Source organism: Balaenoptera physalus (assembly GCF_965194825.1).
Source record: "Balaenoptera physalus genome assembly, chromosome: 17".
In the NCBI taxonomy this organism is placed as follows: domain Eukaryota; kingdom Metazoa; phylum Chordata; class Mammalia; order Artiodactyla; family Balaenopteridae; genus Balaenoptera; species Balaenoptera physalus.
Window position 1 is genome coordinate 57,756,764 of NC_138895.1, and position 22,006 is coordinate 57,778,769.

Here is a 22,006-nt window from a genome sequence, read left to right on the forward strand (position 1 = left end):
CTTTTAACTGGGAGAGTAAAGTCCAGATTCGAATGTATAAAAGGTTACTTATAGGGACTTCTCTGGTGGCGCAGTGGTTAAGAATCCGCCTGCCAGTGCAGGGGACATGGGTTCGAGCCCTGGTCCAGGAAGATCCCACATGCCGCGGACCAACTAAGCCCACGCGCCACAACTACTGAGCCTGTGCTCTAGAGCCTGCGAGCCACAACTACTGAGCCTGCGTGCCACAACTGCTAAAGCCTGCGTGCCTAGAGCCCGTGCTCTGCAACAAGAGAAGCCACTGCAATGAGAAGCCCTCGCGCCGCAATGAAGAGTAGCCCCCGCTTGCCGCAACTAGAGAAAGCCTGCGTGCAGCAACGAGGAGCCAATGCAGCCAAAAATAAAAATATATATATATTAAAAAAATAAAAATAAAAAGGTTACTTATAACTACCTATGGAAAACACACCAGAGCAAAGCAAAGTAAACCCAGGAAGATCCACCAGGAAGCTACTGCAGTCATCCAGGTAAAGGATGGTTGAAATTTGGAGACCTATCAGAGGTTAAATCATTATAACGTGGTGATGGATTTGATAGAGGCTGAGGAAATTATTACATGACTCAAGGAAGCGTTTATTTTATAAAGAAGTTAAAAATACATATTCACTGATTAGAAGGGAAACAATCATTAATTCTTGTTTTTCTAGCACCACTGTGTGGATTAAACTCGATACTGCAGGAAGTGTACGTGGTAACAGAATGGTCCAAAGCAGTAATATTAGGCAATGATACAACAAATACATTTTCTTCATATTTGTGCCAAAGACCCCTGAGCAAACCTGAACAAGCCAGAGACTTCTTAGCCCTCTGCCTTGGTACAACACCTCGTCTGTAACTGTACTGATTCTGGAAAACCATTATTAGGAAACCATGAAATAGTCTAAGTCTTAGGGTGCTGCATTCTGACAAGATTAATTTATGTAGGTTATCAGGACACAAATGAAGGGCACATTACATACTTGCTATTTTGCAAGAGCTGACAGTGCTCAGAAAAAGGCCACCTCTTTGGCCCCAAATGAGAAAGGAAAAGTTATTGCATTTACCATGTCAATCAACTTGAGTATAAAAGGGCAGGCAGAGAAAAATGAAAGGAGAAAAGCAATGTCCAGAATGTGACAGAGCTTAACCACTGATGGGGCTCTTTTGTAAAGCCTAAGGGAGGGGTGAACAGCAGGGAGTATCCAATCCAGCTTGATCTTTGAAATGATTGAAGAAGAGGAACCTCTTTAACAGAGGGCTAAGAAGCCATTGTAGTAAAATATTTTATTAGTTAACATTATCTTGCATCAGAAATAAAACAGCTTTGCTGAAAAAGCCTTTTCTCTTATTCTATGAAAAAGAACTTAGGGCCTAACAAGAAGGGAATCTCCCTTAATCTTTACCTAAATTTCTTATAAAACATGCATGGAACCTCAAAAACTTATAGTTTTTCATTCACAAATTATTTATTTATTTATTTTTTTAAATAAATTTATTTATTTATTTTTGGCTGTGTTGGGTCTTCGTTTCTGTGCGAGGGCTTTCTCCAGTTGCAGCGAACGGGGGCCACTCTTCATTGAAGTGCACGGGCCTCTCACTGTCGCGGCCTCTCGTTGCGGAGCACAGCTCCAGACGCGCAGGCTCAGTAGTTGTGGCTCACGGGCCCAGCTGCTCCGCGGCATGTGGGATCCTCCCAGACCAGGGCTCGAACCTGTGTCCCCTGCATTAGCAGGCGGATTCTCAACCACTGCTCCACCAGGGAAGCCCACAAATTATTTATTGAATGTCTACTACGTGCCAGACACGGTGCTTGGCATTGGGCAAATACTGGTAAATAAAACAGACATGATCCCTGTCCTAATGGTGCTAACAATGGTCACAATTATTGCTTCTTGTCCTTTCAAAATACAGAATTAGGTTGAACCAAATGAAATTGTCAATATTCAACTCTTTCGACACCAACTGAATATGATTCAATCTAATACTTACATAAGCACAGTATTTTCTTAAAAGGAGGGGAAGGAGCAAAGAACGTTAACTCACAAAGGTCACTTCTTAGACCATTTATCTTGTAAAAATGATCAGTTAAGTCTTCTGTTCACCTAGTTACTGAGTTTGCTCTTTGCATATAAAGATGTAAAAAAGCAAGAGTACAGGTTTGTATAACTAGTTCTGAAGCAAAATGTACAGAACAAGGCAGGGCTAGAATTCGCAGCATTGCTCCCACTACTCTTCTATTCAATGCTTCTGCACCATAACACATTGATCTGCTTCTCTTCCCCAAATTTTCCTCCAGAAGAATAGGCATGAATTTTATAGTAAACTTACATAAATAAGTTACATGGCTCTTCTCTCCCTTTATTCCAATTACAGCCTAAACCTTCGCCAGCTTTTATTCTCCCTGCCCTGAAGAAACAGCCCAGAGACCACAAAGTGCATTAGAAAAAGCAGGAGCTTTAGGGTCAGGTTAGCCACTGATGGCTAAGGTTAAGTTACCTAACTTTCTACCCTGATTCCTCACTTGTAATAAAAGTTAATAATACTTATCCTATGAAATTATTGACAAGTTTAAATTATGTGAAGTATTTGCTATGTGACGCCTAAGAAGAAGAATAAGTGTTAATCTCCCGGTTCCTCTTCTCCCTTCCAAGGCTAATTCTCACACAGCTGTTTATTCCATTCTCTCCTGCCTCTTCTAGGCCTTTCCTCAGGTTATCTCCTCTCCACTGGCCCCTTCTCCTCCACTTATATGCTGAAAACTTCCCCACTCTCAAAACACATGAAAACGATTTCCTCTTCTTTGCTCTGCACTCAAAGCAGAGCTCTCTCCCACCCTGTACTTCTCAAACTTCTCTAAAAAACAGTCTACACTCCCATTTTCTCATTACCCTCATTAACCCATTTTAATTTTGTTTTTAGCTCTACTACTCTATAGAAATTATTTTTCCCTTAAAAATATGTATTGAGCAGCCAAGATGGAATAATAGTAATCAGATTTATCCCTCCCTCAGAAACAACCAGTAAGACAAAATAAAATGAACCAGACAAAATTACGTGAAACAATAATTTTCAAGACACAAGACAACAGGCAACAAAGGATAGTGATCCTTAAGAGATGAGAAACAAATGAGGTGAGCTCTGCTACTGCCCCAGCTTAGTGCCACGAGTGAGTTTCCAGCCCACAGCACAAAGAGGGGAAAGTGAGGTAGAACCTGACCAACTCCCTGGGTTGACGAATCTGAGCTGAAAGTCTGGGGAGACCAAGACAGCTACAGTTCATCGGACAGAGTACCAGAGAAGAGAGAGCCATAGAGAGAGAGAGCTCCAGAGATCTGCAGAGGGTCTCTCAAATATTCAGCAGAGAACTAATGGCATCTGTCTTAAGAAACTACCCCAGACCAGGGAAAGAACCATCTGAACGGATTAGAGGGAACAGTGTTGGGTACTCACACAAGGCTGGGAGCTGTCACTGTTCCCACTAGGCAGACCAGAGAAACCTTCAAATTCATAGGCAGAGTACACAGAAAAGTCTTGGCTCAGTGGTGAGGAATAATCAGCCACAGACTGAGCATTGCTCCAGACAAGGCTAAAAAATCATAAAAGCAAGACCCATTGGCATTAATCTAATTAATCCAAGTAACTCAACTGCATCACAGAACAAAGTTCAAGAAGATTTATAAGGATACAAAAATGTCTTATACCCAATAGGGTAAAATTCACAACTTTTTGCATCCAAAGATTACCAGGCATGCAAAGAGGAAAGAAAACAAAACCCACAATGAGAATACCCAATCAACAGAAGCCAACACATAACTGACACAGAAGTTATAATTAGCAGAACAAAACATTAAAATGTTTTAAAACATTAAACATTAAAATGTTTAATTAAATTAAACATTAAATTTAAAAAATTAAAATATTTATTAAAGTACATTCCAAATGTTCAAAATGACAACCAGAGACATGAAAGGTATTAAAAATCATTTAAATCAAACTTCTAGAGATGAAAACTACAATATCTAAGATGAAAAATACACTAGATGGAATTAATGACAGAATAGACATTGCAAAACAAAAGATTAGTGAAATTAAAGGCATGAAAATAGAAACTATCCAAAATAAAACAGATTTAAGGGACTCCCCTGGCGGTCCAGTGGTTAAGACTCCTGTGCTTTCACTGCAGGGGGCACAGGTTCAATCCTTGGTCGGGGAACTAAGATCCTGCATGCTGCGCAGCAGGGCCAAAAAAACAAACAAAAAAACCCAAAGAAAGATTAAAAAAAAAAAAAAAAAAAAACAGAAAAAAATAAAAATAAAAAGAGCATTAATGAGCTGGGGTTAACTTTCAGTAATCTAAAAATGGGTAACTAGATTCCTCAAAGGAGAAAACAGAGAAGGAAAAAAAAAAAAAAAAAACTGGAAGAAATAATGGCTGAAAACTTTCCAAACTTGATGAAAACTATAAACCCATGGATCTAGGAAGTTCAACAAACCCCAAGCACAAGAATCATGAGGAAAACCACATCAACACACAACATAATCAAACCGCTCTAAACCAATATGAAAGAGAAAAGTCTTAAAAGCAGCCAGAGAAGAAAAAGATATTATGTATAAAAAAACAAAGATAGGCTAACATCTCATCAGAAACAATACAAGTAATAAGACAAGGGGTAACATCTTTAAAGTACTGAAAGCGAAAAACTGTTAACCTAGAATTCTGCACATAGCAAAAGTATCTTTTGAAAATCAAGGCAAAATAAAAATGTTTTCAGACATACAGAAGCTGAAATATTTCATCACCAGAAGACCCACACTGTAAGAAATATTAAAAGTCCTTCAGGTGGAGGAAAATTATACAGATAAAAATATGGATCTACATAAAGGAATGAAGAGCACCAGAAATGTAAATATATAAGATTTTTTTAATTAACTATTTAAACAAAAATAACAATGTATTACAAGTTTATAGTAATATGTAAAAGTAAAATGCACAACAATAGCATAAAGGAGAGAAATGGAAGTATATACTTTTGTAAAGTTCTTATACTACACATGAAATAATACAATATCATTTGAATGCACCATGTAATAATTTAAAGATGTATACTATAAACCCTAAAATAACAAAACAAAGAGCTATAGCTAATAAGCCAACAAATGTGATAAAAATGGATTCTTAAAAATACTCAATCCAAAAGAAGGCAGAAAAGCAGGAAACTTCCATCTTCCCAAAGACTAAATGGGACCAACAGACTACCAATAGCAAGATGAAAGACCCAAACCTAACAAAATCAATAAACACATTAAATGTAAACAGTCTAATCACAAGATAAAGATTATCAGTTTACATAAAAAAGACCCAACTATTTTTGCCAAAAAGAAATGTATGTTATCAACACAACATTGTAATCAACTATACTTCAATAAAATAAATTTTAAAAAAAGAAAGAAATGCATGTTAAATACTAAGACACAAATAGGTTAAAAGTAAAAGAATGAAAGATATATATATACACACTATGGTAACATTAATTAGAAGAAAGCTGAAGTGACTATTTTACTATCAAACAGGAGAATTCAGGGCAGACTATCACCAAGGATATAAAGGTTATTTCATAATGATAAAGTAGTCAATTTATCAAAGAACATAATAATCAATAATGTTTATGCAACATAAAATATATGAAGCAAAAACTGACAGAACTGTAAGGAAGAAGAGAAAAATCCACAATTACAGCCAGAGATTTCAAAATCTCTCTCTCATGCAACAAGAATAAATTCAAAGTAATTATGATGAGTAAGAGAAGCCAGACAAAAAAGTACATACTGTGTAATTCTATGTATATAAAACTTTAGAAAATACAAATGAATCTACAGTGACAAGATCAGTTGTTGCTTAGGGACTGAGAGGGGAGAGGGAGGAACAGAGGGCCAGTTACAGAAAGGCACAAGGGAACTTTTGGGGATGGTAGCTAAGTTTAATATCTTGACTGTGGTGATGACTTCATGAGTGTATATGAACACATGTCAAAACTTATCAAACTAGGGCTTCCCTGGTGGCGCAGTGGTTGAGAATCTGCCTGCCAATGCAGGGACACGGGTTCGAACCCTGGTCTGGGAAGATCCCACATGCCGCGGAGCAACTGGGCCCGTAAGCCACAATTACTGAGCCTGCGCGTCTGGAGCCTGTGCTCCGCAACAAGAGAGGCCGTGATAGTGAGAGGCCCTCGCACCGCGATGAAGAGTGGCCCCCGCTTGCCACAACTAGAGAAAGCCCTCGCACAGAAACGAAGACCCAACACAGCCAAAAATATAAAATAAATAAAAACGTGATTGTCTAGAAATCATAAAAAAAAAACTTATCAAACTATACACTTAAATATGTGTAGATTATTGTTATAGCTCAATAAAGCTGTTTAGGTTGTGCGTGATATAAAATCTTCTATTATTCATCAGTCATGCTGAAGCTCCAGAGATGAAACATTGAAAAAGACGGATACAGGACTCTCAATACAGAACTAGCAGTCATACAGGACTCTCAATACAGAACTAGCAGTCTTAGCAGAGAAAACAGACACCAAATGCTAAAGTGTGATAAAGTCTATGAAGAATCAGGTACTGTGGAAAAGTACAGATTCTAATTTGTATAGATTCTATAGTATAGATTTTTACTAGATAGTCAAGAAAGGAATCTGAGTAAGTAACATGTAAACCAAGATGAAAGAACAGAGTATGACTTAGCTAGGTGAAATATAGGAGGAAAATATATACATTTACTTAATGAAGAGTCTAGGGAAAAAATATAAGATGAATTCCAGAAGTGGAACTGCTGGCTCAAAGGGCAGTTACAATTTTATACAAAAGGTTTTTTTGCTTAGTTCTTTGGAAAGAAAAAGACAAAGTGACATTTACTGTTTATTTAGCATAGGGGGTTTCAGAACAATTTAATAACATTTAGGACAAGAGAATAAAACTCAAAGCTCCAAGCAATTTGAGACCAGACACCACATCTTCATTCTCACATCCCAACTGGGAAGCTTCACACTCCACAGGTGCCCGCCGACCGTCTGCTGAATTAACATGAACCCCTTAGGTTGGTTATAAAAGAAATCAAACTGTCAGGAGGAGTAGCTCAATCACACCTCACAATATCTCTAGAAATGGCAGTTTTTAAAAGAATTAACCTCTTCTTCATCCTCCTCCTCAAGTAATTAATTCTTAATGAAAGCTCCTCACGTGAACTATTAGCAAAGCCTCCAAACTGGTCTCCCCATCTCCATTCCCCTCATCTTCCAAACTCAATCTCCACAGAGCCTAGGAGTGAACTATTCAATCCCCAAACCTGCCACTTCCCTTCCACACTTAAAACCCTAAATGGCACCTCATCACCTCCACTTGTGCATCCCAAACAGAATCTAAGACCAACACTGGTGAAATGAGGGGCGAAAAAGAACAACTTAGTTTTTCATAAAGTTAATGTATTCAATTAAGAGGACTATTTATTGTGAGATTTTGCTTCCTGCTTTTTTGGTGTCAAAATATCCTTTTGTTTATGAAAGTGTGGGTGAGTACGTGATAGTTCTTAAGAAACACCTGCACTTAGCAAATTAAAAAGTTGGTAAATCTATGACAGCTGAGCTTTATTTTCTATTGTAATTGCCCATGGAAAAGTCTGGGAAACACTGACTCACAGGATAAAGTACAAAAGACAAAAAGTGCCCTCACCTAAGTCCTCTCATTTTCCCAGCAGATCTTTTGCTCAGGCAATACAGCACTGCAATAGTGCCCTGCACACAATCTATCTTCCCTTTGCCCATGCTTCCCATGAATGGAATGACCTCAACAACAACCTCTCTTCTTCATTCACTCAATGTATTGAGTACCCACTATGCCAAGCACAAGAGAAACACCACTGTATCCATGGAGCTCACAGTCTAGTGGAGGAAACAGATATCAAACAAATGTAGAGTTATCGATAAAAAACTATAAGTACTGCCTTCCAAAGAATGGAATGAAGGAGCCCAAAATCGAAGGCAGGAAGCCTAGTCAGGAAGGTACTATAGCTCAGGTAAGAAACAACAAGGATTTGGACAAGGGTAGAGGCATGGAGAAGTCAAGATTTTGAATTGACTAGATTTGCTGAGAAACAATAGGGGACAAAAGAGAAGAAATACACCAAAGATGACTCTCGCATGAGCAATTATGTCAACCTGCACTAGTAGTCCCAATTTTTTATGCTTCCCTGGATCTATTATGCCTTTTGGTTTGAGCTTCCCATATTGACTCTAAGCTTGATTATACGACTTGCTTTGGCCAACGGGACAATAGCACACTTACTGCAATCAGAGCTTGAAAAACTCTTCAAGACAAGACTCTTGGAATAACCCTGTGCCAGCATGCTGAAGGATAAGAGACCATCTGAAATCATCTTAAACCAGCCTACAGCCAGAGAAACCCCAAACATATGAGAAAAGACTACACAGTCATGACTAGAACCACCTAGCTGACCTGTAGACTTGTAAGCAATAATAACTGCTTACTGTTTTGAGCCACTAAGTTTTGGGGTGGTTTTTTAATGCAAGGCTAACTAACATGGTGGTATCATTTATTTATATGGGGTGGGAGAGAGAAAGGAAGGGAATGAAAAGAAACATCAAACTCATTTTCTCTTACCCTGATCAACTACCTATTCTTTAAAGCTCAACTTAGATATCAACTTCTTTTGGAAGCTTTCCCAGATGTCCCAGGCTGGTTTGGGAAAGATACTGAACATTATCAATATGTTTTGTACATATCCCTATCACTGCCTTACTGTCTTATAATTATTTGCTTACACTTTTCTTCCTAACTAGACAACAACATTTTTGTTACTGGCTGTGTCATATTCATCTTGATTGTATCAGCATATAACATAAAACAGGCTCTCAATAGAGATTTCTGAACTTATATAATTTATATATTAAATGAATAAACATTTATTTGATTCTATAAAACTTATTAACTCTAGATTATTTCTCAAAGTGTGATCCACTGACAACATGCATCAGAATCAGCAGGGCTGTGTATTAAAAATGCAATCTTTGGGCTCTATCATTAACAAAAATGCCATTCTTTACCTTGTAAAAACAAGGATGAATATTCCCGCCACCTACAGATAAACAAAACAAGTAGTAGAAGTGTGGGTGCTAAACCAACTTTTCCTCAAATTTTTCTCGAGATGTAATCTACGATAGAGTCCTTAATCTGATGGCCCGTAGGTAATTGAAAACGCTCCTAACTGCAATGGAGTTTCTCTTCTAAGAACTGGGTCTCGGCCAGAGGAAACAGAAGCAGAAGGTCCTCCAAAGAGGTGTGACTTCTCAACGCACACGTTTACAGAGGATGCTCCAGGAAGAAAGCCTGCCCTGAGCTCTCTCCGCAGCAGGGGCCAGGCCAGGACCGACAGGCGGGCGGAGCCCAGAAAGCACCCGCATGCAGGACCTCGGAGCACGGGCAGCGGAGCCTAGGGCCGGCCCAGGGTCCCGCTACGGCAGAGCCACTCGAAGGCGGCTCCCTCGGGGGTCGGGGATGGGCATCATTCTCCAGTGGCAGCCACTCTGGTCCACCCCTGCCGGGCAGGCCGTGAGGAAGGCCACGGTTGCCTGGCTAGCCGGAGTCAGAAAAGAAGAAAATGCGGGAAGCGTCGAGTTTCGGAAGCCAAAAGGAGAAAGGAACAGAGTGCTAGGGGGCACCGCCGCTACCCACCTGCGTCAAGCTCCAGCTGGTAACAGGGCAGCGGCTCGAGGGAGAGCTTATAACCCTCGAAGCGGGGATCCAACAGAGGTCTCTTCACCCGCAGGGAGCAATTAGCGGCCACCTCCATCGCCTTCCAGGGGCCTAGCGTGAGAATTAATAAAGTTCGGGTTGAAAGGTCCGCGCTTCAAGCGTCTCACCGTGGCTGGGAAGCGGCGTGGTTCCCATCCCAGAAAACACTGCGGCGTAGCGTGCCTTCTGGGAAATGTAGTGCCCACGGGGAAGTTGGCTCTGTTGCATGCTGGGATATGTAGTTTTGCGGGAACTCAATGCCCGTGCGACAGCAGGATCTGGACTCTCTTACCCAGAGGGCTGAGCGACCAGGAGGCGGCCCGCGCTGGTTAAATTCTCACATTATAGGCAGGGTGGCGAGACCCCGCCCCGGAAATGCGTGTGCTAGCTTTCTGTGTGCTTAGGTGCCCGAGCTACTGAGGGTCTAGGTCCGGGCAGCCGAAGAGTGTGGTAGGTAACGGTCGTCAGCGCAAGGGTCATTTCGTCGCTGGGAAGGGACGGCCCTCGCCCGCGGTGATGGTGGTGAGCTATGCCCGTGGTCCTCAGGGCCGGGACCCGGGCCCAGCCCAGGCTCCTTTCGATGTGCTGTCTTTCGTTAGCTTCCCCGACCCGCGCTCGCGGGCCTGTAGGGCTCTCCGACAGGGCGTGCTACCGGAGTTGGCCTGAAGCCAGTCCTCGCTTTGTTTTCTGGCTCCTCCCCTCCCGCCTCTCCCGCTGTCTCCGCCCTATTCTGTTTTCCCAAAGACTGTCTGAACTGGGAGGGATCCCCTAGCGCCCTTGTTTTACCAGTGAGAAAACTGAGGCCTTTAAGAACTGACTTGTCCAAGGTCACTCTCCGTATTTTGGGGGCCAAGGCAAGATCAAGTTCAGTATTCTGCTAATGGTACGGACTAGACCTTAGTATTATTTTGAAAATGTTAGCCTGCGACTGCAAAAGCAAACATATCCTAGTCCTTTCTCAACCTCTCCTTTTTCCTGTTCCATTAAAAAAAAAAAAAAAATCAACTCTGAAAACTCACTGCCAGTCTTGAGTTTTCACAGAGGCGGCGAGGTGGGGGACAACAAAAGTAGTCTCAAGTTGGTGACAGATAAGTGGAGTAACGTTAGCTTATTCCAAGTTTTACAGCTTATCCTCCCCGTCCTTTTTACACCGTTTTGGTTGTCTGCTTTTACTGAAAACTGAGAATTTTCTAAGTTAGGAATTATTTGAGATTTGTTTTCTCCTTAACCCAACCAGCAAGCTTTGATAAAGAGCATATACACACACACACATATTTACAGCTAGTTTGGCAGTTGTAATTCTGGGTACATACTAGTGGAAAGTAAAGTAAAGCACTTAAGAGCCTTACCCAGGAATTTCATTTTTCACAAACTGTGCGTAATCTTCTATTGATATTTAGGTTATATAGCTTCCCCAAAATTTTGAATACAGTTAATTAAGATGCAGAAATGATTAGCAGTCAGTTATTATGTGCGGTTAAAGTATTTTGCGGCTTCTGGAGTTACAGTACCTGAGTTCAAGTCCTGCCTTCACCACTTTTCTATCTCGGTGCCTCAGTTTCCTCATCTGTAAAATACAAACTATGTTAATAGTATTTGCATAAAAGAATAAGATCTGGGAATTAAATGAGATTAAAAACTCAATGCGTTAGCTCAGTTCCAGGCACATAAGTGTTTAATAAATGTTACAGTAGTTGTCATTATCCAAAGACTCATTAATAAAGGGTACATGGGGGAAGAAAATTGTAAAGTCATGGTTATGACTTCTTGGGATGCAGTAAATAATATTGAGAGTAAGGACCTTGTTAACACATTGTTGAAATTTATCACCCCTTCAGTTGATAGACAGAATGTTAAATGTGTTGAGGTGCCTGAGAGGATTTAGAAGAAAATGCTTTGTAAGTGTTCTATATCTGAAAATACATGTTGATGTTCAGGTTAGCAAGATGAACAAAGATGCGCAGATGAGAGCAGCAATTAACCAAAAGTTGATAGAAACTGGAGAAAGAGAACGGTAAGTAATCGATTGTGTTAATTAATTACATTTAACATCTTTAAATTACAGTTATAAGAATCTAAAAAGTAACAAAACTGATGTCAGTGGAAATAATTACAGAAAATTGAGATTATCAAAAGCAATTCCTAACATCTGTTAAAAATGCTTAGGTCTGTTCAATATTGCAAGACTTGGAGGGAAGTGGATCATGTACAAAGATGAACAGGAAATGACTCTCTCTCAAAAAATGTCTAATCTAATGGAGAAGAAAAATACATACCCAGATGACTACAATTGAAGATAAAATGTTACCCACTTTTTAACAGGGAGACAACATGATGGAACCAGTTTCAGTTACCTCAGAGCAATGTGTGCTATTCCTACTCTCTGAAACATTCTTCGTCCTTCCCCCCATCTTTAACTAATTCTAGCTCATTATCAGGTCTTAATTTAAGTATCATCTTTTCTAGAAATCTGTTAACTCCCAAATACCTTGTTCTATCATAGTATTTAATCACTTTGTATTATAATCACCTCCTTTGCTAGTTTGTATCAATAGAATCTGAGTTCCTTGACAGCAGAAATACTACTGTATACCGAGCATCATGCCTAGCACATAATTGGCCAAGTAAATATTTGAAGAATGAACAGGTTTGGAAGTACAGAGGAGAGTCTAAGGAATCAAAAAAGGCTTCCAGGAGCAGGGTGATAAATTGTATGAGAGAAATATATATAAGGAGCAAGAGGGATCTCTCAATTCTATCTGGGGATTAAGGTGATCAGTAAAGCTCTCACAGAATAGTAGAAGTGGTACTTCAGCTGGATAAGAAGGATTAGCAGTTCCCCAACCCGGTAAAGGAGAAAGGACGGTCTAGGCAGATGGAACCGAATATGCAAAGTCAAAGAGATTTGTTACAGTATGATAATATTCTGGGGAACTGTGCAGTTAAAATGTGAAAGACAGTGGACAGGAGAAATGTGGCTTTTGTATAATCAGAAATCTTTCCATTAACAATGATAAGAAACTGAACTCAGTAACTGGCTCAGCCAATTTCTATATAAGATCGTGTAACTAAAAGTCTAGGGCTTGAAGGTGCTTCAGGCACCACTGGGTCCAGGCACTCAAAAATTGTTGCCAAGAATATGTCTGTCTTTCTGTCTCTCATCTCTGCTTTCCTCTCTGTTGGCTTTATTCTCAAGAAGGCACTACCCACAAGGTGGCAGAAATTAGCAGTTCAAAATTTGCATCTCTCCAACTGAGACTACCGTTCCCCTAGTAGTTTCAGCAAAGGACCTAGCTAGATTACCATCCTACTTAGGTAATAGGCCATTCATAATCAGCGTTGCCTGGGTCACATTTCCAATGCTAGAGCCCTACCCGGATTTCTTACACCGAGAGTTGTGGAGTGTTTTTACTGTCAAAGAAATGGCAGGAAAATAGGTGGTAGTTTGCAAAAACATCTGTTGTTGACTTTATCCTTGGGTGGTGGGAGTCATTAAAAAATTCTAATAAAGGGACTGACTAGATCATATTTGCACTTTAGGAATGTTATTTTGGCAGTATGGAGGATAGACTTGAAGGGCTAGAGATAAATTGCAGAAGATAATAGGTTAAAAGTGGAAAACAGCAAAAATGGAAAGGAGAACTTACAGAGTTTTTTTTTAAAGTAAAATCAACAACGCTTGACTTGAGGAATGAGGAAGAAGAAAGCCTCTAGAACAGTGCCTTGAGAAACTGAGAGGATAGTATTGCCAATAATGGGTATAGGGTATTATGTATTACTGTTTTTTCATCTGTTTTCATTCATGCAGCTTAGAGTACTGCGTTTCTACCATATGCCATGTCCTGTTAAGGTGCTGGAGATACAGTAGTGAACAAAATGAAGCCTGTTCTTTTACACAGCTTACATTCTAATGGGAGGAGACAGAAAATAAATGTGTAATATGTCAGATGGTGATGAGTTCTAGAGGAAAAATAAAGCAGAGAATAATCAGGTGTGTTATTCTGGATAAGAAAAAAAAAGTAGGCTTCACTGAGATCAAAAGGATATGAGGGAGTGAGGGGACTCTTAAGAGCCATGGTCCTGACACAGAGGCTTTCCTGGCATTTTTTTTTCCTTGTGTGCCTTGTGGGACCTTAGTTCCCCGACCAGGGATGGAACCGAGGCTCCAGCAGTGAAAGCGCCAAGTCCTAACCACTGGACAGCCAGGGAGTTCCCTTGCCTGGCATTTTGAGGAACCCATGGAAACTAATAAGACTGAGTCAGCTGGGTGAAGGAGAGAAACAGTAAAGTCAGAGGCATTGCTTCGGAGGGGACAGACCATGCAGGGTCATTTAGGTTGTAGTAAAGACTTGAAATTGTATTCTAAGTAAATTGGGAAGCCACTGGAGGGCTTTGAGCAGTGAGAGGAGAAGGACGTGTACGAGGGAAGTAGCAGGGGGACGAGTTAGGAGGCTCTGGCAACAGTCCAGTCAAGAGAAGATGGTGGCTTCAACTAGGTAGTAATGGCAGAGGTGGTGAGAAACATTTGGATTTCAGGTATATATTTTAAAACTGGAACCAATAGGATGTGCTTATGGATTGGATGTTAGTGTTATCAAAATTGCTGAGTGAAGGATGCTGCCAAGGTTTCTAGCCTGAGGATCCGGAAGAATGGAGTTGCCAGTCTGACAAGGAAAACAGCTTGAGATGGAAGAGAAGCAAGAGTTGGGTTTTGTCCCTGTTATGATTAAATGACTTAAACATCTAGATGGAAATGTCACATAGTGGATGTTAGGAATATTGAAAAAGAAGCAGTTTGGTTTGGGACTTGACATGTTTAAGCTGAGAAATGAGGTGATTTAGGTTGAAGATTGAGGTTTTGTAAGACTAGGTATTGCAAAAGGATAAAATATTTTATTGCACCCATGATGCCATTAGTTGTAATACACACCAATATTTTTTTAACCTTTAAGAATAAAGAAAATACTGCCAATTAAATTATGATAGGCATGCCAATTACTGAATTGTTAAAATGTGGGGAAACACTGTCTTAGAATTAATGAAATACCATAGTTAATGTGTAATTTAGAAGGATAATGAGAAAAAAGGAGGGGCAAGTCTATGAGGTTAGAGATATAACTGGGCAGTAAGAGAGCTAATGGGTAAGAATTTGTAGTTAAAGAATGGATTTTGGAGTTTGAAGATTTCAAAAGTACAGCTTCTTCAAACTCAACTAATACCCTTCTGAAGTTGTACAAAACCCACAATATTCCTGTTGGTGGAGGGAAGTAGAAAGTGTGTGAGAAGGCCAGAGAGTAGGGTTTCTTGAGAAGAATTGTACCCCATCCACTTCATTGAATTTTACTGATGACGAAAAGGAGGCCCAGCATTTAAATGACTTGCATAAGATCAAAGAACTTTTTAGTGGTAGAACCAAGATTAGGCCATGGTTAAAGTTTTATAACTGGAAGGTGGGATTTTTAATTGAACAGTTGAAGCTTTGCTTCAAACATTCCTATGTAAGATATTGTATACTTTTGTAGTTTAATTTGGAAACACTTCTTTTTCAACAGCCTCAAAGAGTTGCTGAGAGCTAAATTAATTGAATGTGGCTGGAAGGATCAGTTGAAGGCACACTGTAAAGGTAATCTGTTTCATTTAGAAGATAAGCTAATTCCATTGCTGTCAACTGTGTTGGTTTGGAATTCATTAGAAAAATTATAGTCAGTATTTTAAGATATATTGAGTGCTCAAGCATAATTTTAAACAAATAGAAAATTGAATCTTGTGGTAATAGATTACCTCCTCTCAGTGATAATATGTAGACCTGTTCCTTAATTTTTAGAAATTTTCTTTGTGTTTCTCTTAAAACAAGTGAGGCAAGATTTCCTCTGGCATGGAATATGGAATCCCACCTTTTTTGCTGTGCCTACTCAAAGTGAAACATTAATTATTCCTAGTCTGTTTTTCTTAACACGTTGAGCACTTTATGGTTGGCAGACTTACAGGAATTATATCTCCTATCTTTAACAGTGTTATTTTTGAAAAAATCATCTATAAAAGCTCTTAGAAAATTACATGTATTTTTAAAATTATAAAATGGGAGCTTGTTAAATTGCAATTAGGTATTGATGATTATGCCATTAGATAAATTACACGTGTCACTAAGATGAGCCTCCTTCCTTTCTGGCTCAGCTTTTGGTATGCTGGAATTCTGGATATTTATAATGAATTCTCATATTGGTTTCTACAAATGATAATAGAAACTATATCATTAACCGGAAGAAGGCAATGTGCCAAATTAATAAAAGCATAGACTTTGAGGTCATACAGACCTTCACTGGTAAGACTAGAGCTAGATTTCAAGTCGTGTTTGAATGAGTTATTTAATCTTTAAGCCTCACTTGCCTCACCTCTGAAGTGGGAAAAATGCCCAGCCTGTCAGATTATCGTGAATATTAAATGATGCAAAGCACCCAGCACATAATACGGGTCCAATAAGTGTAAACTCCTTTCTCCTTCTTTTGGCCCAGCCTAGAGAAGAGAAAGGAGTTGTTCTGTATTTTAATTTGGGGCTGTGAAATTACAAGTTAGACTTAAATTACAGTTTTTTCCCCTCCATACATTCAAGAGCTGATATGATTATCGTGAAATAAGATCTGTGCAGTTGTAAATTTCCAGTTTTTTACAAATATTAGATTTGAATTTACAGTTCACATTCATTCTAAGTGTTATAATTATTTGTTTTATGTTTTTGATCTGGTGAATACATACTGTGTTTAAGGTTGAACTAAAACCTTCATTAGAAAAGAAAAAAAGAAGTGTCCTTTTTTTTTTTTTTTTTTAAAGACCAGTCTGTACTCTAAAAACATGATCTTAACCCTTCCTCTATGAAAATCTTTCTTACAGATAATGATTTTAAATGATATGATTTGTTTTTTGCTTTTGCATAAGAGGTAATTAAAGAAAAAGGACTAGAACACGTTACTGTTGATGACTTGGTGGCTGAAATCACACCAAAAGGCAGAGGTAAGGAATGAATACAAATTGTGTGAAAGGAAATGTGGGCTAAGACATGATTTTTTTTTTTTCTCTTTTGCTGGTGCAGCTTTTCTTTCTTTTTACAAGGAAAAGCACCCTTTCCAAAATTATGTGGGTACTTGCATCTCCTCTTTGGGAAGAGTTATAGTTGCCTCACCAACTTTTGTGCATGGTCTTGAGTAACAAACAAGTAAGAGGTGTAAAACGTTTTTGCACTGTTAAAACAGTACACAAATGTAAATTGATGTGGTTGTTAGATCATTTTTAAAGTACAGGATTTTGTAGAGGCAAATATTACCTGAAGCTAGGATTTGTAAACTTTAGCCTGATATTTAATAATTCAGAGTTTTACACCAGCCCCTGAGTCATTGCTCTCTTTCCTTATTAAAAATAAACAAAAATGTCTTCTTGAATGTCTAATTAAGAATTTGGTAGCTCCATAACTTCATGGTCAGGGTAATTCATATTTAAGACTCACACTTCAGCTACCTTCTTAATTTCTCCCTTTAATACCTTGTTTAGAGAAGCCAAAGGAAAGAGAGGAAGTAGTATATTAACAAACTATTAACAAAATATTTATACGTAATAAATATTAAGTCAGGAGTTACATCATATAATTAAGTGTAATGAGATTATTTTCATCATTTCATTTGAGGAAGTCAGTGGGAGGAGGGAGAGTTGTATTATCAGTGGAAGCAGGTAAATTAGATGACCCATTAGTTGTTTCCTCACACAGAAATAGTAAAAAGAATTTAAGTGTGAAAAGTAAATGATTTAAAAATCACAGATGTTATTACTAGGGAATAATAGTCCCCTGAACTGCTGCCATGTGGAAGGAGCTACGACATCTCATGGTCCTTTCCAGCCATCTTTGTAGGGCTGTTTACAGCTAAACATGACTTTTGGTCAATCATGTCTCAGGAAAAGGAGGGGGGAAAAGCAGTATTTATTGTTCTCCCCATGGATTTATGTTTTAAAATAAATTTCTATAATTTCTTCTTCTACTTTTTTCCTGTAATTTATGCTTAATCTGTTAACATTTAAGAACTTAATCTGTTAACAGGGTAGAAATTATCCTCTGCTTCTCCTTCAATACTTGTGTGTTGGACATTTCAATCCCTTGTAGCTCCCTTGCTAGAGAATGAGCAAAAAAGAAAAGAGAAGTAAAAATAAATCTTTTCTTTTATTTTCATAGTGTTCTTTTTATTGTCAAGAGAAGTATTTTTTATTTTTTAAATTAACATACAGTAAAACTGACCCTTTTTTAGTGTCAGTTCTATGAACTTTATACACATGTATAGATTCACTCTAAAAAACTCCCTCAAGCTGTTCCTTCATAGTCACACCACATCTGTAACCCCAAGGCAGCTGATCTGTTCTCCATCACCATAATTTTGATTAAAAGTATATTTAACATACATAGTGATCACATTTCCAGTGGACTTGAATTAATTATGTAGTCTTTATTTCTAGGCAGGCTTACAGTAAATTTATAAAGAGGAGTATCTGTATAGTTAATTCCCTATTGTCCTTATTTTTAGTAGCCAAAAAGGGGGAAAATAGTGTAGATTTATTTATTGACATTTAATATTAATTTAAATTTCAAAGAGCAGGGCTTTTTTTCCTTTTTTTTTTTTTTTTTGCCATGCCACATGGCTTTCAGGATCTCCATTTCCCAACCAGAGATTGAACCCGGGCCACACAACAGTGAAAGCCTGGGATCCTAGCCACTAGGCCACCAGAACACTCCCATTTTCCCATTTTTAGTTTAATATTCTGAGTAGATAATACAGTTACATGGTTCAAAATTTTAAAAATAAGCCTATAACAAATACAGCTACTGTTAAAGCTTTTGCATCTTTGCTGATTCAAGTATATGCATTTATTTCAATACAGTATTGCCAGATTACCTTCCCCAAAATGTTTTGTCAATTTATTCTCCCACCAGCTAATATGAGAGGGCCAGTTTTCCCTCAGTCTTGCCAATACATATATTATTGACCTTTGGATTTTAGCCAATCTCATTGGTAAAACATGCTATCTGAATGTGGTTTCAATTTTCATTTCTGTTGTGAGGTTAAACTCCTTTTACATTCAAGAACTATATGCCTCTCCTTTTCTTCATCTCCTTTGCTCATTTTTCTGTAAGCCTGCTGATCTTTTTCATATCAAACTGAAGAAATTGTGTAGTAGAGAGATTAGCAGTGTTTTCTCAGTTTTTGTTTTTGTTTATGGTGATTTCGACCAAGCTTATTAAGTTGTTGCATTTGAATCAAATTCATCAATCTTTTACAGCCTCTGTTTAAAAAAGGCCTTTTCTATTCCTAGTTTAAAGAATTTTCACATGTGCAATATATTTTTAGGTATTAGATAATTCATTCAAATAATGAATTGCAAATATACTTTATTTTCTCAAATGTCTTTTTTTATTGAAGCATAAGGGTTACTTATGATATTATTTTGTTGGTAGTCCTGAATAAAATACCAAATCTCAAATTGACATATATTAATTGGGATCTTCTTTACTCTTATGTTTTTATTTTTATATTTCAGCCCTGGTACCTGACAGTGTAAAGAAGGAGCTCCTACAAAGAATAAGAACATTCCTTGCTCAGCATGCCAGCCTTTAAGATTGAATTAGATTGTGTTGTTTTGTGGTTTTATTTCTGAAAGTAAAACTTGCCATAAATTAGGAATTGATTTCCCAAAATAAAATCCTTTTTTGTATGATGGTATACAGTTTTCAGTAATGATGTATACAATTGTATTGATTTTTTTCCCTAAATGTGTTATTTTAATAAATATCTCATGAATGAGTTTGAAGTTTCCTTGGATTTTGGAATAAGTGGGACTTTATTAATAATTCATCAGATTTGTTAAGAGAAAAAGTCAAGCAGTGAATATAGTTTAAGTGTTAAGTATGTAAATGTTAAGTAAGCAGATCTCTGTAATAACAGTTGAGGAGAGGTAAGCAGCCTCTTCTGATTGTTTGGATGTAGTGTATGCCTCTTTTGAATTCCTATAATATTTTATAATATATGTCCCACCTTGTACTACAGATATCTTATTTCTTATTTGTTATAAACGCTGAGGGTTAGGACCGGGTCTTACTCATCTCTATGTGCCTTCCTTATTCCTCAAAGAATTTACCATCTTATTGGAAGAGAGAACATTTGCAAACTGGCTCCATACCAAGCTCCTCTCACATACTCTACTCATCTGAACTTTGAAAGCAGAAACTAAATTGCATCCCCACTTACTAAGGTCAAGAAAGAACTTAATGGGAAATAATCTCCACCCATAGCTTTACTCTGACATCAAGATTGCCAAATCCGTGGACTTTTGTCTATTCTTATGTGACCTCTGCTGGAAAATGAGAATGTTGACCATCCGGCCACTTGGAACTCTTCCCACTGCTCACGTTGTTTATACCTACCACTGGAAGTTCCTTCTGTTTCTTGTGGATACCTTTTGCTGTATGGAACTTTAAATAATGGTGTTTCTTAGTGCTCCCTCTGGGCCCTCTGCCTAATGATATAATTTCCTGGGCAGATACCAGGAAAGTTCGGTCGGACCATGGCTTCAAATACTAACAGGTTGATAAATGTTAAATTGCATCTCCAACCCAGCCTCCAGCTCCATATACTCAGCTGCTACGGATCAGCTTCCTTGAATGTTCCATAAACACCTCAAACTGACCACACCTAAGAGTGATTTCCTTGTTCCTCCAGTAACTGCCCCTACTGCGTGGTGCCTCCCAGACATACAGATTACCTGAGGAGCTTGTTAAAATACTGATTCTGAAGGTAAGGGATATGGCACAAGATGCTGTATTTCAGGCAAGCTTCTCAAACATGCTCGTGCTGCTGATCAAGACCATTTTGAGTGTAGCAAGACTGTAAATTGTCCCCCTGCCTGCTTAATTTAGGCCCTCTTAGTTCAAGCCCAGATTACTTCAGTCGGCTCTTAATATTTCCTCACTCCAGTTGCTCCATGTTTCCTCCAATATATCTTCCACATTATTGCCTAAGTGACCTTACTAAAATTCAAGCCTGGTCATTTTATTCCCCTACTTGAAATTTCTCAATAACTTCCTAGTTTGCAAGGTAAAATTCAAGCTCTGCTGTAGCACCTAGGCCCTTCTTGATCTGCCATTTACTTATTTCTCTGGTTAAAGAGTCCCCAAAAGTACCAAGTTGTTACATCTCTAATACATTGGAAAATCCACCAACCTGGAAAGCCTTTCGACTTACGGCATTCCTACTTGCCCTTCAAAATTCAGCTTGAGTCATTGCCGAAACATTCTGACGTTTCTTGCTCTGGTTTAGGTTCCCCACCATTGTTTTTCTGTAAGAAGCACCTGTGCCTAATTTCAACACTGGTTTTCCAACTTCAGCATGCATCTCCTGGAGGGAAGGAAACATGACTAATTTTTACTTTGTATGATACTCATTTGTGGATGAATGGACAAAGGAATTAATATATGAATGGACTAGTGAATGAACATTATAGGAGCACCAAAGAAGGTAACAATTGAGTGTAGCTGAGGAAAGCCTTTATGTTAATTTTTGGTTCATGTTCTAGAGATACAACTTTATATTTCTGATGAATTTATAGTTTAAGTGTAGTCATTGAACCAACTGGACTTAATTATGTAAATTTTGAGTCCAAGATACACAAAAATCATACAACTACCCCAAACAATTTTTTGTTTCACCTCATCTCTTATAAAGCAATGATCCAAAGTAAAGACAGTTATATTCACCATTCTGCTACCGATTATCAGAAAGGAAACAATCTTAAATGGTACATAAATGTTAAAAATGAGTAGTTTTTATTTCATAGTATTGTATATGAAAGCGAATCAAAAATTGCTCATAGAAATAACTTTTAATAGCTCAAAAGCAAATATGAGAAAATGGAAAACAAGTTATTATGAAAATATTTTGAAATGGAACAAAAATAGCTGAATCGAAAATATGTAATAGCAGTTTACGATACTAAAGAGCCTAGATTTAAAATGATAATGCTGAGAACTCCCCCACCACCTCTAGGGTTTTTTTGACATCTTAGAAAGTATCTTATAGTTTGCATCTAGAACACTGATACCTTTCAAATAAACCAATTTTGTGTATATTTTGACTCACATCATTGATTTATGTAA

The 22,006-nt window shown here is 38.2% G+C and overlaps 2 protein-coding genes across 4 annotated transcripts in view; one reads left to right on the plus strand and one right to left on the minus strand.

Annotated features, from left to right (window-relative positions):
- NUDCD1 (NudC domain containing 1) overlaps nt 1–10,000 on the minus strand; it is a 92,520-nt gene extending 82,520 nt beyond the window's left edge. Inside the window, exon 1 of one of the 2 annotated variants that reach the window (XM_082434311.1) lies at nt 9,763–10,000. In XM_082434311.1, coding sequence (XP_082290437.1) covers nt 9,763–9,880 — 118 coding nt within the window. In that variant the 5' untranslated portion in view covers nt 9,881–10,000. The remainder of the gene's footprint in view (nt 1–9,762) is intronic. The other variant, XM_082434310.1, reaches the window with a different exon arrangement.
- Nucleotides 10,001–10,155: 155 nt separating this feature from the next.
- On the plus strand, nt 10,156–19,659 carry ENY2 (ENY2 transcription and export complex 2 subunit). Of its 2 annotated transcripts, none has more exons than XM_082434381.1 (5): nt 10,156–10,272; nt 11,760–11,836; nt 15,375–15,445; nt 16,756–16,830; nt 19,396–19,659. In XM_082434381.1, exons 2-5 carry the CDS (start codon nt 11,769–11,771, stop codon nt 19,470–19,472), a joined length of 291 nt encoding a protein of 96 aa, XP_082290507.1. In that variant the 5' UTR covers nt 10,156–10,272; nt 11,760–11,768; the 3' UTR covers nt 19,473–19,659. The 2 variants fall into 2 exon arrangements, with proteins under 2 accessions (XP_082290507.1, XP_082290506.1); XM_082434380.1 differs by having other exon boundaries at nt 10,187–10,344.
- The last annotated feature ends 2,347 nt before the right edge of the window (nt 19,660–22,006 follow it).

What these genes read in the sequence shown, in the direction of transcription:
- ENY2 (XM_082434380.1), top strand. An exon ending in GAAACTGGAGAAAGAGAACG is followed by an intron (nt 11,837 to 15,374) that starts GTAAGTAATCGA and finishes CTTTTTCAACAG; the next exon opens with CCTCAAAGAGTTGCTGAGAG. An exon ending in AATCACACCAAAAGGCAGAG is followed by an intron (nt 16,831 to 19,395) that starts GTAAGGAATGAA and finishes TTTATATTTCAG; the next exon opens with CCCTGGTACCTGACAGTGTA.